Here is an 18,183-nt window from a genome sequence, read left to right on the forward strand (position 1 = left end):
TTCAATAATTCTGAATATAATATTCAATAAGAAAGAAATATTTTGAGAAAATAAACCAACAGTTATTTAATTAGATTCAAAAATCATCAATCGAATCTCTAGCACGTATTCTGTTTGGGACGATGCCGCGATGGTAAGTTTCTGTGTTTCACGAACTGAAACAATTTTAGATAGTTTCATAACACCAGTCATACAAATTCTATGAACAGATTTCTTGTCTTAAAAACGTTTTACTCTGAACTCATATTGTAAAAAAAAAAAAAAAATAATAAATAAATAAAAGTAAACAAAGGAATTTTAACTGAGATCAAACAAATATAGTAATATTCAGGTATACCATAGCTCAATGCCCAAATAAATATACGTATTTTGATAATTAATATATTTTTTTTTAAATATAAAATATAATATTATGTTTTATACACAATATTATTATTGTAACAGAAAACTACCGAATACATAATTATATTTATTTATTAATTAGTCAGCTTGTAATATACATTTAATAGTTTAATTGTAAGTGCTTTCCAGTATACTTTTAATATTTTTAAAAACATACAAAAATACATCCAATAATGGTAATGAATTATTTAAATATTTTACTCTTTATGATAAAAATTGTTGTATGTATCTTTACTAAACTGTAGACAACATAAATTAAAATATAAATTGCATAAAACATTATATTGATGATTTAAAGTATATTTTTTCTTCTAAAAATTGCAAAATGATGATTTTAAGCTTCGTAAGTACAATTAATATTATATACAAAAAAAACCAACATAAAAATTCATCGAAAAAACCTTCAAATTACCATATATAAAAAAAATCAAATTAGTGAATAATGTTTAACTCAGGAAGTAGGTTAAAAATTGTTTTTTAGATTATTAATTTTATCAAACTAAAAAGAATTTTCTAGTACTTATGTTTAGCTGATAAAAATTGCATGTCAAATATAAGAATTTAAATTAATAATTGTAATACTGAAGAATGAAATAAAAATAAATACTAAAATTGGTTTAAATTGCTACGATCGTAGGTGTTCTTTCTGTATCAAAATGATATCATAATGTCAAAGAAACACTAACTATAATACAAGAATTGGTCTTATTATTCATTTACGTATATTTGTGTAAAATATTTATCTTGATTCTCGTGGGTAGTAGAACGTCTACTACCTACTCAGACAGAAAAAAAAAACACAAAAAATGTTTATACGTATTTATATTATCATGAACAGTAAACTATTAAAATCCATAAAAATTGTAAAAGCACTATAAAGCATACAAAATTACACTATACAATATGTATTACTTTTTAACGTTGTATTAATAGCCATAAAAATAATTAGGAGTTAACAATTTTAGGTATAAAGTTTATACGTATATAAACAGTTTTATTTTTTTAAAACTCAACTAAATTATTAGTTTGTAAAACTCATAATATTAAACTAATAAATAAACTGAGTGTGTAATTATTAATATGGTATGTATTAAATTATTTTGAAAGTCGATAGTAAATATGTTTCTCGGAACTATGCCTCGATGCGTCCCGGATAAAAGTCCAACAGTATATTAATAGTATTATGTATAGTGGTGAACGACCGTCAAGATAACTCACGATTAATCGATTTATATGTTACTATTTTTGGCATCTATTTCGGATACATAAAGAAAAACCAAAAATAACCCAGTGTTATAATGCTAAAAAGTTTCTACCAAAACCTAATAATACAAGAATCACAAATACATAATATACACAATATAAAAGTATAAAAATAAATAATAATAATAATCATAATCATAATCTAACTGCTAAGCTACCCGTATGACATTATGATGCCAAACAGTATGATTAGGTACCGACTTATTGTTTATTCGGTTTCTGCAGCATCGCTACTGTAACGATCCTGTAGTGTTTATTGAAATACGGCCAAGTATAAAAATGATGTTAACTTGATTAGTTTTAAATTTTAAATATTAAATTCAACGAATATGTTTTGTTAAATCGAGTTATTCGATAAGTGTGTGTATTGAAAATAACTAGATACTATAATGTATTTTGATGCGTAAGATTTCATAAGAATATTTAATTTAAAAAACAAGTAGTAATTATTTTTTAATTGCTTTAGAGTTTTTTTTTTTGGGGGGGGAGGGGTAGGTACAGACTTTCTCAATATCCTGAACGAGCATTTTTCGTTAGACAATGTATTCGATTCCTCTTGGTCCGATAATATAACAATACATATATGCTGTGACTAACTGTTATTTTTATTATATCATACCATAGGCAATGATGCAATCGGGCTATAACTCTGCCGAATAAATTTTTAACCGTATATTAAGCACGCTCTCCAAACTATTGAGTGATTTTTCTATTTCTGTTATTCGAGTAATTATTAATATGCCGTCATCACAATCATTTTCTCATCATACCAAACTATTTGTATGAAAGGTACAATTGCATAGTGTTGTATCTACCCACTATAGCTACACAGCAGGACAATTGTGCATTTAAATTCCTATAAATAATATTGGTCGAACATTCGATATTTTTTTTGGTGAACGTTAACGTTTTTTCAAGAATATTATAAGTACATAAAAATATGAAATTAAAAATGAGATTATTAATTTATGAAAGTATATACCATGGCATTGTAGATGAAAATAACTTAATCGTATTTCAAATAGCTGTGAAGGAAGAAAAGTTTTTTCCGCAAAAACATACAAATCGATTGAGAAAATACATTGTCGTCGAAATTATTGAGTATACAATTTTATTGTCCATAAATACGATAGTGGTGTAGGTTATGTTAGTGGTTGTGAAGGTGTCGGTATATAGACTTAGACAATATTATATTGTTGCTATAATAGCGGTTCGTGGGCCATTAATTTAAAACACCATTGAACAGATGCCGCGTTCGAGCGGCGAAGGTTGTAAAAATATATTAGTCTAATAATTTTCAATGAAACTTAAAAACAAAAGCTATTCTGAAAAATGCAAACAGATAATATATAAATATCTGTGTGTGTGTGTGTGTGTGTGTGTGTGTTTGTGAAACTAACGCGTTTATTTCAACTTGACATGCGAACCATAGCGTTGCGGTGGTTTGCTATAAATATATTTATACGGAGGATGGAAAAAAATTAAAAACTTTTACACCGTAGTGTCTGTGGTGGGCGGAGGATTTGCCACCACTTTATTGTCTGTCACTCTATTATTCCGGTGCTGTAGATTAAATATTGAAATTGCAGTTTAACAACTCTTTCGAATCCTCTTTCTGTTATTTTTCCTTCAACTCATTCTCGAATCGTCGTTTACGCGAACGCATGCGGTACATAATATCTCTTTAATATCTCTTAGAATTTTTCATAATTTCTTTTGCTCTCGTGTTCGCTCGCAGTTATTTTCATTATTTTTTAAATATTTATCGCCAACATTTTTTCATAGAACTACGAGGCGGTGATTATTTTAAAGCGAGTAGGTCGGAAGAATGCATTTTCGTTCACCACATTACGTTGTATAAGTTGTGGTTTTTAAGTTTTAAAAACCATGTAGATATTTTCCAGAGTATTAAATTTAAAAAATGGCTCGACGTTTACAAATACAAAACCATAAACGCTATATTTCGTTACAGAAAAGAAAGGTAAGAATTTCTTTTTGGGCTTCGTTATGAGCCGTAATAATAATACTATGGTATAAATCTATTCATTCCTCGTTTACAGGTAGGAAATAGAATCTTACGGGTTATTCGCGAGTTTAAAAAATCACACTGAATGTCATACACACGTGTATAATATACGTATAAACATACTTATCCGATGAGTATGCTAATAATATTATTAAAATTATTCGGTACCTATCCTACGTGACGGTTCCGCTCACGTTATTGTTTGCTTTCCGTCGTTTTTCATCCCTTTTTGGGTCGCAACCGCACGACCGCCGCAGCGATAACATCATCATTGCATTAATATATTATACAATTCAGTAACAATAATCGCGTGTCCTGCACGTACCACATCTCTACAACCTTCGTCCACGGACTATTTATCATATAGTTTTTATAATTTATACACCCCACACAAAATGTAATAATTTATAGAATAATAGACTCTGAAATATCATAATTATTATCGAAGCTCGCGCCCGAAAATTTCAGCCTACAGAATGATTATGAAAAAAAAAAATGATGAAAATAATATAACAATTATTTTATGTCCATCTCTTCCTCTCTTGACGGACCCGCTACCGAACGGGCGTTAATAATAATGCGTGTAAAGCCTCCTTTTTACAAGCGAGTTTCCGGTTCATTAATATCACGAGCGTAGTGCACGTCAGTACTTATATATATTAAACACAGGCCCGCAAACTCTCTGCCCGCCCGCCAATACAGAGATAAGTCTCGCTGTCGTTACTTATATATTTTAATAATAATTAAACACAAACACACGGAGTTTTTTTCGATTTTTTTTTTTTTGCAATTTTGCACTTTGGCACTTTATCGCGATTCTCAGTTTGAATTATTAATTTCATTTTTCAGTAGACCTTTACTGAAATGGTAAGCGAGCAGCGATTCGACGGTATAGCTGAGTTTTTCATAATACCACGTCAATATAATAAGCAGCGCGAATATACGAATATAATATCATTCAATATATAACATATATAACTTTTAAAATTGTAATTTTATTCTTAGTTTGTAATTACATTTTTTAATTATATAAATTAAAATCCACTATAAGTGGAGATTATATTAATTTCGATTTTCAATATTTCTAAAGTAATTATAATAGATTATAATGAAAATAGTATATAAATTATGATGCAAAACACAATAAAATAAAATATTATGATTCTAAGAAATAAGATAATGTATAGTTATAAGAGGATTACTATTAAAGTTACTTTTCATTAACAGTTTTATATCAAACAAAAAATATATATTGTTCTCTTTAGTGGTTTTTCCATCATCGGGTTTCTATTTGTAATATTTGTTTCTATTTGATTTGTTATTATTGTTTGCACCAAAATATTTAAATTACTAATTACTAGTTAAGCCTTTGTAAATGGGCTAAGACCTATTTTTACCTAATAAGTAAATAAATTATTGTTCCTTTGAAAACCTGCAGTGTATGGCTATAATGTATGCGGTACAATGACTGATTTTTTTTTTCGATGAAGAAGTAACTCACTATAGGCGAACGTTGTAACTTTAATTTTATTTTTATGCTTGGAACTTTTGAAAGGTGCAAGGTGTCAAATAACCATAAAGATTTTTCGCGTAAAATAATGAAGAAGTTTAAAACTCGTTTCAAAGGTTTAACAGATTTGAAAATGAAGTTTTGATTATAAGAATATGTATATAACATGATGAACATTATTTTTTCTCGAAAAGCATAAATATAATTTTAACTACTTTAGTTGTATTATATAAAAAACAAAATACTATAAAATAATCAAGCCAAATTTTTATATATTTGTATTATTATTTATTAATGCTAATGCAAATTCTGTAGTAATTTGATAAGTCAAAAATATTAGTAATTGTAATCAATCTATTAAATAGTTATACATTTTGTAAAGTATGAATGTTTTATTTATTTAAACATGCACTATTTTATGGGGCGAATACCTACCAGGACAGTAATTGATATGGCTGAATTTGTCTATTGGTAAATTTGACTGGTATGCAAATTACCAACTAATTTTTTTTACTTAATTTGTTCAATTTGCTTATAGTTATTATTTTATTAAATCTCGAGTAAAAAATAACAGGAAATAACATACAATTGGGTTTTTATCGATAAAAGTACGATCATTTATTATCTTGTTGAAATCTCTTAGACGTATAGGTACATAGTATAATACTTATGGTGTACTTAATACTGAATAAACAGAAAAATAGTTTTCAATTTCTAGAAATAGTATAGAAATACGGATAAAGCATTTTTATTCACATGTTAGAAACCATTAATCCTTGGACAAGTTGAAAAATAAAAAAATAAAATACAAAACTATTTCATAAATAACTACAGTAGCTTTGTTCAAGCTAAATTGACAGCTCCATATCAAAATAAGTTAAAAACAAGATATAAAATAATCAGCAGCATTTGCCGCTGTACTTGCCACTGTACAAGTAAATACTACAAAATAAATATATATTTATACGAGTTGAGCAAGATACTTTGAGCATAACGCACGAAGCATAAATAATATCATCATCAATCGTTAAGAGTCATTAATTATATTCTCACGCGTGATTGTGACAAACCTATTAAGTTTCGGATAATCGTTGTGTAATTACACAAACCATAATATGCGCGTTTATGCCGATGGTATAAATTATGGAAAGTTAAATGCGAATTCCATGAAATCGAATATCGTTTAAAACGCTATCATAATAACGGTACACGCATATATTAAACACAAATTATAATAATGATGATATAGTACTTACTGCTTTCATAAATCGATCATCGGTGTTATACTCTTAAAAACTAAAATCTAGACAAGTTGGTCTTTTTGATCAACTAGTTTATGTTAAGTTTCGTAAACGTTAGAATATAAGTTAATTCCTAAAATTGCTTACATTTCTTACTTAATAAATAGATATTTTGTTAAAATAATAACTCAAGTTTTCTAAAGTTAAAAATATAAATTAAAAAACTTATTGGTTCAATTGCTTTTTTTTTTTTTATCTAGTTAGTATCCAACTTTTGAAAAATATGGTTTACACAAGTTCAAATTGTTAGCATCTTATACTGTTAAAAAATAATCGGCGCTTATATGGTATTACATATCACTCGGACAACGAAGAGAGGATAAGAATATTTAATTTAAGCTCAAAGTCGTAGGTCATTCAGTTACATATCAAATCAAGGAGAAAATGTATAAAGCAAAAATTCGAGAAATTCGAAGAAAAAAAACTAGAAACTGCATATCATATACATGTACCTACGAAGCAGGTATATATTATATCCGTTGTGCGTATTAGATTCGGATTAAAGTTGTAAATTCTTGCCAAGTTATGTGTATTATAGTGTGATTTATATTTTCGATCACTGACGCAGCAAAAATGCTCTGGGTACGTCCTTATTATACCAACTCAATATAACATATGATGATGCATACTCCCCTCGTATTTCTTTTTTATTGTGAAATAATTTAAACTCTGGTTTTTGAAAATGTTTTTAAAATGAATTACTTATATTTAAGAGTATTTAAAATTTTAATATCGTTTAATAATTGTCCAATAACAATAACATTGTTTAAGTAATTATAAAAAAAAACATTCTATTAAATTTTAAATTATGTAAATGATTATTTTTATAATTTTTATGTAAATAAGTCGATAAATAAAAATTTTAATAACATTACCTATTTGAATAATTTAAGTCTCAAAATTAATAGTTCATAATAAATGATTAATAATAAAGGATAATAAAGGATTTCCCAACCGGTGTGCCGGGGCACATTGGTGTACCGCGAAACCTCTATAGGTATGCCATGAAATTTCACGATTATTAATAAACGTTTACGTACAATTTTGGTAATTGGGAAAAATATAATAATAATATTTTTTTTTCTATCCTAATAAATACACCATTTTTAATTGTTTGCTAGTAATAATATACTGATATACAACTACTTTGGTAATATTTGATGAAAGCCTATTATAAAAAAAATATGCATACATGTTTAAGTCAGAGACAAAGTGTCACAGCTAAATATGGGTTGGGATTAGTGTGCCGCGAAGAAAAAAGATTGGGAAACATTGATTTAGAAACTATAGGAACTACGATGATTTAAAAATTGTAGTGATTAATGTTAGTTTAATACAATTTTATCATCTATAAAAAATATTTTCCAAATATTCCTATATTCCAGGTCAATAACTAATAAATATTAGACTAAAAATAGCATATATTATATACTACATATAAAACCACAACGTATGATTATAATGTATGTATTTTAGTCATTTTAGTGTAGTTTAATAACTCGAAAAATAATCGTTAAAATTCTGAAATAGATACGACCGTTTTTTTTTTTTTTTTTTGAAAAATTACAAATTAATTATCTACATTGAAAATAACTGATAGTTCTCATAAGAAAAAAATACATTTTTATTTCCTAAATAAAATAAAAATGTCTAAGTATTCAATAATATAATTTTAAGAGTAATCAATAATCATATATTTGTTGAATTATAAATTGAATAAACATATTATTATATGACAATAGTTGAATAATTCACATGTAGATCATAATGTTAAAAAAGTTAAGTTGCTTAAAAATTGCATATCAGAAGTACAGTTTATAATATGCATGGATGGTCAAAAAATACACGAAATTAAATTTGACCGGATTTGTTATTATTATGAAAACTATTAGTTTATATTGTATTTTATTTGTTGTTGATGTTTAAATAATTTAAAATTCGACCGAATGCAATCAATTGCATGCGCGTATGCATTTATCGCGATTCATAGATATCCACTTCCAATGTGTACTGATAGACGTAAATAAATATTTAAATGCAATTAAAACACTGTACAACAATCGACGTGGAATATACAATAATTTTCAATAGCGCTATTGAAAACGAATACATGTTATTGTTATAGTGTTGTGTAAATATCATAAATATTCGATACTGTATTAAGTTATAAATGTAAATAGTAGTTTCATGATATTATATATTTTGAGTTGTGCATATTCTGTAGTTGTATTAAAACGCGTAATGTGAACATCAAAAGAGCCGAACATATATGAACATAATAATCACCAAGTAGTAGTCACCAAGTATATTTAATTATAATAGCAAGAAGAGATATTTTTAACTTTGACATTTCGAAACAAATAATAATAATCATCAATACATGGGGTATGTCGGCTAAGTATAAGTTGGATGAGCACTAGGCACTACATTATAAAATAGTATTAAACGTTACCGTGTAAACGAAAAATAAGAGGAAAGTATAAAACTAAAAAAAAAAAAAAAACATTTAAAATCTCTTATGATTTTATATCGAGAGTATAAATATGATGTAACAATATTATAATAAGTAAGTGAATAACACTAAAAGTCTTGTAAAAGATGAAACCCGTTTCCGTATAAAATGTCTACTTTAAATGACAGTATCAAAGTAAAAAAAAAAAAAATAGATCATCTCTTCGGATTAATACGCGCATACACAGGCTTGCATACGTAATGACGTGTGTGCGTGGGCCACGTGGCATTATGCACAACCGATACCGAACTCAACGGCAAACGCACTGTACATCATTATGAGATTGTAGGTAGGTAATTATAAACGCGCGTGACATGTATACGGATTAATATCGCGACGCGATCGGTTTGTGGATCTATAATATTATATACCTAGTGCAGAACGAGGAGTATAATTTGCGACTCGGGAGTGATCTAGACGTGTAGATAAATATCTATCCTAACGCACACGTATGAATGTGGGACACGATAATATTATATTAATACAAATAAACATCGTCTCGTTTGTAATAATATTATTATAATAAACGTGTATTAATCTTCGCTATGCTCGGTGCCCTGAGGGTCGGAGGCCGGGGACATAGATAACACTCCTGCAGTGACCATTATAACGAAACGCATAAACATACAGAACATGCAATGTGTACTTCAATACGGATATACGGTGCCCTCAAACTACCAATTTCTACACGCAGACTTCAGTGATAATCCCGATCAATCCATATTTTTATTAATTAATTCAAAATACATTTTTATTTTATTTAGTTGTGAATTATGTTTAAAAATGCAATTTTTTTGAAACGCAATATAAAGGGTAAGGTCAAACAAAACACCACGATACATCGGAACTTTTTAATTTAGTTTTAAACTATTGCTTTATGTATCGAGTCGTCAGACTATCAAGCGACCTGCGCGATAAGAAAACCATAACGATTATAATATTTTAGGTATAAAATAACACTAACAATGGTGTTAACGTAAATTTTAAAATGATTAACAAAATACAAATTGTAATTTTCGTTCAAAAGTCTATATTAATTGTTCCGTATAATCCTGATTACACTAGTTTGCAAATGGTAGGCATCTATGTTATAAAACCAAGTGACTCAATTGTTATTAATAAGCCCTGAGGAAGTGGGGTCAAGTGTAGTGAGTACTAAATCTTTGCACATAATTATACATGACTTATTTTTGAAAAAAAAATATCCTAATGAGCAACACTTACCGGTGACAGGGCATCAGCGGATCCAACTGTGGCATCGGTGCCGGTCTGCTGCAGGAAAGTTTCATACTTATCAAGAGCCGTGAGCCGGTGCAATAAGGTTTGCAGCATCGCAGAGACCTGGTGCCGGACAGCCGGTTCGACGGACACGCATTGATGTGTGATCTCCCGGACGTGCGCCATGACCCGTTCGTCACGGAAGTCATATGGAAACTTGTCCGTCCACTCGGCCAACAGTTGCACCAACCGGGGCACGAATCGCGACAGCTGATCCTGTAGAAGAGAACAGAAAAAAAACTTGATTAAACAGTGTTGGCGTGTTGTACACTGCATATTCAAAGATTGATTTTAATACGTTTGGTCAGATTCGTTGATTTGAACTGAATTTTTGAAGAGAGAGGTTAATAACAGATTTGTATTTTTTGAAATTAACATTTATGCCGAGAGCCGTTCGATTTGACAATTATTATTATGTATATCATATGATATTTTTAACACATTATGTGTACCTACTAATGGTAACCTATTATTGGTTAAACATTTTGATTCGGTATTTAAACTTAGATGCTAATTATTTATTAAGGTGAGAAGAAATTTACGGATATGGAATGAAACATCTCTCTATTTTTCTTTCATATACACACACTTATTTTGATTTAAATACATATTGTTATAATAAAAATGAATTTCCAAGAAAACAAGTTTTGAATATAGGTCGAAATCCACTCGGTGAAATATTGTATTACATATAAGAGATGAAATAACGCAGCGATGACTCGTCTGGAATCTCGGTTGATGGAATAAAACATTCCAAAAGATTTCGCTGCTTCTGCCGAAGAGATGACGTTATTTAAGCGCACAATATAGCGCGTGGTATTTAAATTACTTGAGCGCGAGCTCCGTATTATATCACAGTAGGTATTGTACATAGAAACGTGACGACAATGCTTTGTACTTGAACGTCTTGAACGGTAAAAATAAAATAATAATCCCTTTTTTCGTAAATATTATTATAAGTAAAGACAATGCGTACAATTGTTCAATTAGTAAATATTTCACAAATATGTTACTGCTAGTCTCTGTAGCGAGACATTATGTAATATATTGCACGTTCGTTTCGAACAAACCGAAAAATTCGTATACGCACGACAAACAACAATATACAGTCGTATGATACTATGCTATAAAAAAAAAAAACAGATTTATCGACGACGTCCGATTGTATACCTGCTCAAAAAAATAAACTCTGACAATCTCAACAAAAGTTTATCGTAGGATTCGCCATAAATTTTGTGAAACATGTCGTATACTATTAAGATTGATGTTTCCGTCGATTTCAAATAATGAAAAAAATATCAATAGAATTAAAAATGGATAAATGCAAACCTAAACATAAAAGGAGTTAAGTCGATTTAATTTTTTATTTATTATAATTCTATAACGCTTTAATATATTAGTTTTCTATACTTTTATAGTACTCACGAACAATATTTTTTTATATATTATATTTAAGGAGTTAAAATAATTGAAAAAAAAAATGGGAAATTAATTTGAATGCTGTTATTATATATTTGTTGCGTATTTATATATGAAACATACAACTTTGCGTCTTAGCCATGGATATAACACAAAAGAAAAAATAATATATTTTAAAACTTGAACTATCTTTTTGTTTTTAAATCGTAAACATTTTTTATTTATATTTATTTGATAAGTAGGTCAAAGGTTAAATTATAAATTAGAATTGTCGGAAACAAAATGCTCTGGAAATAGTATGACACCACAAAAATATTATACCTACAATAGATCGATGTTCTCTCTCCCAATATTATAAATAAAGATTAAACAAATAAGATTATAAAGACTTAAATCGTTAAGTATAATTATAAAATGTGCAATATACATTGTGTATATATTTATTTTAAGTATGTTACTTTGTTTATTTATTTTTAATTACAAATAAATAAGGAACGTTAAAACAAAAACTATATTGAATTGTGATTTACCAGAGAAGAAACTTTATTTTGCACGTATAGCGGAACCATTGTATATTAATTTCTGTCATAATTTTAAACTGACACGCGTGAATAAGCAAAATTGTCAAATAATAACGATTCGATATTTGTATGATATATTATTATTTATTATTAATAATTCGTCACTGTAGTGTTTGTAATATTTAGAAAATGTTTTTCGTTCGAAATTGAAAATTGTTATGTTATTCTTATTTTACGTTGAATAACTTTTTAATATTACAGCAGTATTTGCCTCAATAGATTAGAGAACATAATATATTTATTACTATGCATGAGAGCAAAGACATTTGTGTTTTAAAAACAGGCCAAAAGAATATACAATGTTAAAGTAATATTATTTTACATAATCATTTACTGGAAAATGGCGACCAACCACCTTATACCTGAATCGGGTATTAATAACGACGTGTTTTAACGATTTTACCTATTTAGATGTTATTTAACAAAGTCACATAGACATTGTATATTAGACAATATTTTTTTATTAAACTAAATAATTATCAAAAAAAAAAAACTAATTAAGCAAAGACTTAAGTTTATACCTAAATATTATTAATTCTATAAATGCGAAAATCATAAATTTTTATAACTATACAATTATTGAGTTGTTAATATAACAAATGGTTAAGATGATATTTGTTTTATATTAAAATTAAAATTACATTAAAAAGAGAAATATTTAATAAGAAAAATAATATAATTCACGAATAAAAATAAATTATTATATCATTTAGTGTTTCAACACTATTTTATTAATTGTAAATTATTATTATTATATTTTACTCCGTATTATATTATTATATATAATTATCATAAAATTAGTTGATATATTGAAATATGAATGGCTATGACAAGTTGAAGTTTATGAATTTAAAACCATAGACAGAATTAATCCATATAAACTTCATCATAAACATAGAGTTTATAAACCTATTGGAACAACAAATACAACTTACATATACAGATCCCCTTAGGATGTTTGCGTATAAATTCCATGATACATAATTATTAAATGTTCATATATTAGTTATACGTACCTTGTGGAGAGGGTTTAGAGCTGCAGACACTGGATCACCAAGCCTTTGCTGTGCGTGACATACGGCCACGACTTTGGCAAGCAACTCGTGAGGTTTCACGAACAGCCGGGAGCTGAGAATGAACGCGAATAGATACGCTTGGTCCGGGTAATAATCAGTGGTAGGAACCAAGTGTTGGATAAGACTGGACAACGGACCGGATAACAGAATCCCGTCTCTATAGACTAAAGTCTGAAAAATACAAAAACGATCAAATCAGTAAAATAGTTTGAAAAATATTATTACTATAATAACAATGTGTATAACAAAAAATATTATGGAATAAATTACTAACTTACTCCCTTCTTTCCCTTTAATAATAAATTTATTATAATCCTGATACTTAAAATTTTTAAGTATATTTTGGGACTAATGACTATATTTGCAATCATCAGAATTTTTTATTTTCTTGTAAAAGTGTCCCGTGGCGAAACATTTTTTTTTTTTTTTTTTTGAGAGAGAGAGAATTAATTATCTTTTAAAATTTTGAAGGAACCTAAATCGAAACTGACCGTGTTGTTTCTGAATTTTTAAATTTAATTATATACATAGGCACATAGCAAAGACAATATTCCTTGAAAATAGTTTTGATGCAAAACTATTTCCAAATCCCAATGATACATCTGATGTTTAATATACTTAAATTTGTACAGATCAATTATCCCTAATACACAAAAGGCAAAAGGAAATGACTCAAAAACTACACTGAATTTTTAGATCGTCTGAATAATGTTTTACAGTTATTTTGATTTGAAAAAATAAATTTAAACGCTACATGATACTCCTTAAATTGTATACAGAACTCGTATGATTTTAATATATTGTTTGTGAGTATCTTTAAAATTAAAAAAATAAATTGAAACTACTATATTAATGTATTATCAATAACATAATGAGGGTGACCATACAGTGAATTACTACACTATAAACTAGATACCTATTACCTATTCATATATGATATTTTAATATTTATTATTATAATAATAAGCAGAATTGTCTGAATTCAACGTCAATACAAGATCAATTTCAACGTGATTTCAACGAAAATATAGTAACACAGAAATTTGGCAATGACCGTGTATAACAAATTATGGACATCAGGTATTTTGTACACGTCCAATCGAGCATAAAGCTGAGAAAATGTTCAAACGCGGTTTACGACTTTATGTGGATACAATATTGGTAATATACTGTCAACTACGGTCGTCGAAGCTTATGACAATATTGTCGGTAATATTACCGTGGTTGTGGTTAAGACTATGTCATCATACTATTATATTTTATGATGACAAACAATGCTATCGCATTATGCTTTATTTTTATTATTTAATTAAAAATTCGTGAAACTATTACTCAAGTTTGTCAGTTTTTTTTTATCGTATATGACATGTTTATGTTACTGTTACGATGTGGTCGGTGCTAATCATATTAAACATCATAATGCATTATAGACAACTGTCATATAAAACATATTTTTACGCCGACAATTTTTTTGACTATGGATTATTTATTGTTTTATGTATGAGGATATTTTTTCTCTCGAAAAGTCATCTTAAAATAGCACTAATGCTGTAAAGTAGGTATCCGTGTCAAATATAACGATGCTTTATACGTGTCATTAATAACGTGAAGTACTCTGTGTATATATGTACATACATATATATATATTTATATATATATATATATATACATATGGATGTATGTATATATACGTATATATAAGGTACGTAATTTATGATATCGCCAGACTTTGCAAAAAATATAAGATATATAATAGCCAAAAAATTCGAAAAATGAAGATTGTTAAAAAAGAAACAATTTTAAATAAATGTCACGTTCTGAATAAAACCCCGAAAACAACGACGAAATGAAATTTTACCGCGATTGCCGTAGAACAATTTTTTATAAATCATTTTTATGTTCTAAGTTTACAAAAAAACAAAAACAACAAATTTCCACATGTCAAATGAAACGACCTAGTGCGGTTACATAACATATTATAGAGAATCATGCATGAAATATTTATATCCCCAAATATTCACACTTTATCATATTACAGACTGATGCAATAAATAATAAACAAACATGTATTATATAATTTAATACTCAAAAAATCTCTCAGATTTCGTTTAGGAACATCTAAGAAAAGATAATTTATTTAAAACGTACTTAACCAGTTATAAAAAAATACAACGTATTAACGATGAACTATTGCATTGATTTAAAACCATGCATCGTAATTGTCCAAAGCAAATTATTCTCTAAAATATCTAAACTATTCGATCTACCAGACTATTCTTTTTATTTTACGAAAATAGTTAGTGAAACAAATAGTTCACTCGCTAAATATATTACAATATATAGTAAACTGCATAATAAAAATATAATATTCATCGTTGGAAAATTTTATGATTTTAAGAAAGCGGGATGAATCGTTATTATATAATAATATGTTAGACATGTTTACTTGACGGACTCAAATCGATCGAAACCCTATATAAAGTTCAAAACTCATTCGGTCACTGGCAGTTGGAATATCATTCGCAAAGATTATTTTTTAATATGCGCGTCGCGACAGCGAAATTACTAAAAAAAAAAATACAAAGTTTTATATCCATCGAGTCCTTGTATAATGATCGGAAGTGCATGTATTTTGATGCATCTTTCAATGATGGACGAGAAAAAATTCGTTGAACAAATCGATGAATAACAATATAATACAGAATAATTATCAAAACACATATTGTGCGGCATGCAGCATTGCGGTGGGCTAATATAACTATTATTTGATAAAAGTCGTGATTTTTCGTACATTTAAAGAAGTTAAAAATTAATTTATACACATTCAAGTTATAAAATATTATTCAGGAGTTCAGGGCTATATAAAAAAATATATATATATTTATTAAATTTCATAAAAGTTCAAAGTTAGGTAAGATTACTTAAGAATAGAATTCTTCAACTGTCAAATATTCAAAAAGCATCTAACTTATCAGCGATTTACGTTAAAAAAAAACACAATATAATTTTTCTCAGCAGTACAACGTATTGATAACGTATATATAGATACACATTAATTCAGGAACGAATCAACCATAGAAAAATCCAATCCCCATCCTTAGAGAAAATACTATATGCATGCATAATTCCAAATTGTTTTCAAGAATCATTTTACCTAATCATTTAACTATATATGTCAGTTAAAAATGAATATTGGGTGTGAGAGAAGCTGAAAGAAATAATACTATTATGCGATGAGTAAAAGCTTGGCTTCATTCCAATGGGGTGCAAAAAGACCGACTAACTTATTATGTTTATTGTGTTTTTAGAGAAATCAACTATACCACTATAAATTAAAGCCGATAATACTAATAGATGTAGAATAATTAATATAAAATGAATACAACTATTAAACTATATTTTTTTGTAATTAAATAAATTAATAGAATCTTTAATATTTTAAATTTTAAATTTACAAAATATATATAAAAATAGGAGAAATTTAAAATTCTGCAATTTAAATTTATTTAATAATGGCTAAGATAAATATTTATTTGAAATAAAAGACCCTCCTCCCAGATTTTCGTGCTAGATCTGTCCTCGAGGTGAGACGGTATTGATTGTTTTAAATTACGATTGCATTTTTCTATGCGTGGACAATACGCATGCATAATTAATTGTTTTTAAACCAGGTATTAGATTACTATTTTAAATATACCAGTCGTTAACAACCACGAGGAGTTATTAAAAAAAATGTTTGGGACATAACTGTGCACACAAACATAACTCGGATGAACGTCGCCAGCGATCCTCATAACTTTCAACGAATGGGCCGGTAAGGAGAACGAAATTAAATCAGAAAAACGAAAACCGAACGAAATTCGAATTGGTAATCAGCAGTGGTATCGAGAAAGATATAAATAGATATACGTATATATGTGTATGTAAGTAAGGTGGCCGGTTGGCTGTTCACACGGACATGAATAATGGCCGAAGTGATTCCCAGATTGGACATTATCGTACGTCGACAATGACGGTGGTGCTTAGAGTTTAAGTGGACCCCCGATATCCGTGACCCTAGATACTTACCTACTATATACCCGATGACAGTTTTTACGAAAGGTTATAAATGTGTGTGTGTGTGTGTGTGTGTGTGCGTGCATGAGTGGGTGAGTGTAATTCTCAAGAGTAGCATTTGTCTTCCTTACGTGAGCTTTACATTGGCCACCGAAATAACTGCGAGACACAAGCTACATGTATAATATAAATACGGGGTGTTTTTTTTAAATTATACATTTTTCCTTCGACTACTTTCGTTGAATTTGTTTAAATTTGCATGATTTTCACCTGTGTAAAATATCATTAGCAATTTAAGTTTAATAATATTTATTTTTTCTACACCAACCCAGTATACGTACTGGGTAAATAAATTTGTTTAAAATTGTATATTTTTAGATATTTAATAAGATATCTGTTCTGAGGTCACTGGGGTAACCACGTACATTTTTTATGTATAGCTATATTATAACCACGATAGAAAAATGAATCACCCTCTGCTTTCGAAATACTAAAACGCTTTAGTTTTCTGAGGAGACGAACGTTTTATGCGTAGGTATCACCCTGTACAAACGTAAGTATCTGATGGAGCAAGCACGGAGTCAACGACGTCAAAACGGGTTAAGTCCTTTGACCGAAGAGTACCGTTAGTCTGTATGTGGCTGGTACTCATGATGTGAGCTAGTAAATTATATTTCACAAAAGTAAACATCGCCGTCGTCAAGGGACCGCATTAAGCGACTAAATATTGGGGCTTAGTTGAGAGCGAGGTCGTGATTA

General features: G+C 28.4%; 1 protein-coding gene across 1 annotated transcript in view; it reads right to left on the reverse strand.

The window, feature by feature from the left end:
- The window catches only part of LOC114124687 (uncharacterized), a 176,482-nt gene that overhangs the window by 7,123 nt on the left and 151,176 nt on the right, over nt 1-18,183 (reverse strand). Inside the window, exons 5-6 of the mRNA XM_050198755.1 lie at nt 13,309-13,539; nt 10,239-10,508 (exon numbers count right to left, since the gene is read on the reverse strand). Coding sequence (XP_050054712.1) covers nt 10,239-10,508; nt 13,309-13,539 — 501 coding nt within the window. The remainder of the gene's footprint in view (nt 1-10,238; nt 10,509-13,308; nt 13,540-18,183) is intronic.

The sequence above is a fragment of the Aphis gossypii genome, chromosome 1, assembly GCF_020184175.1.
Source record: "Aphis gossypii isolate Hap1 chromosome 1, ASM2018417v2, whole genome shotgun sequence".
In the NCBI taxonomy this organism is placed as follows: domain Eukaryota; kingdom Metazoa; phylum Arthropoda; class Insecta; order Hemiptera; family Aphididae; genus Aphis; species Aphis gossypii.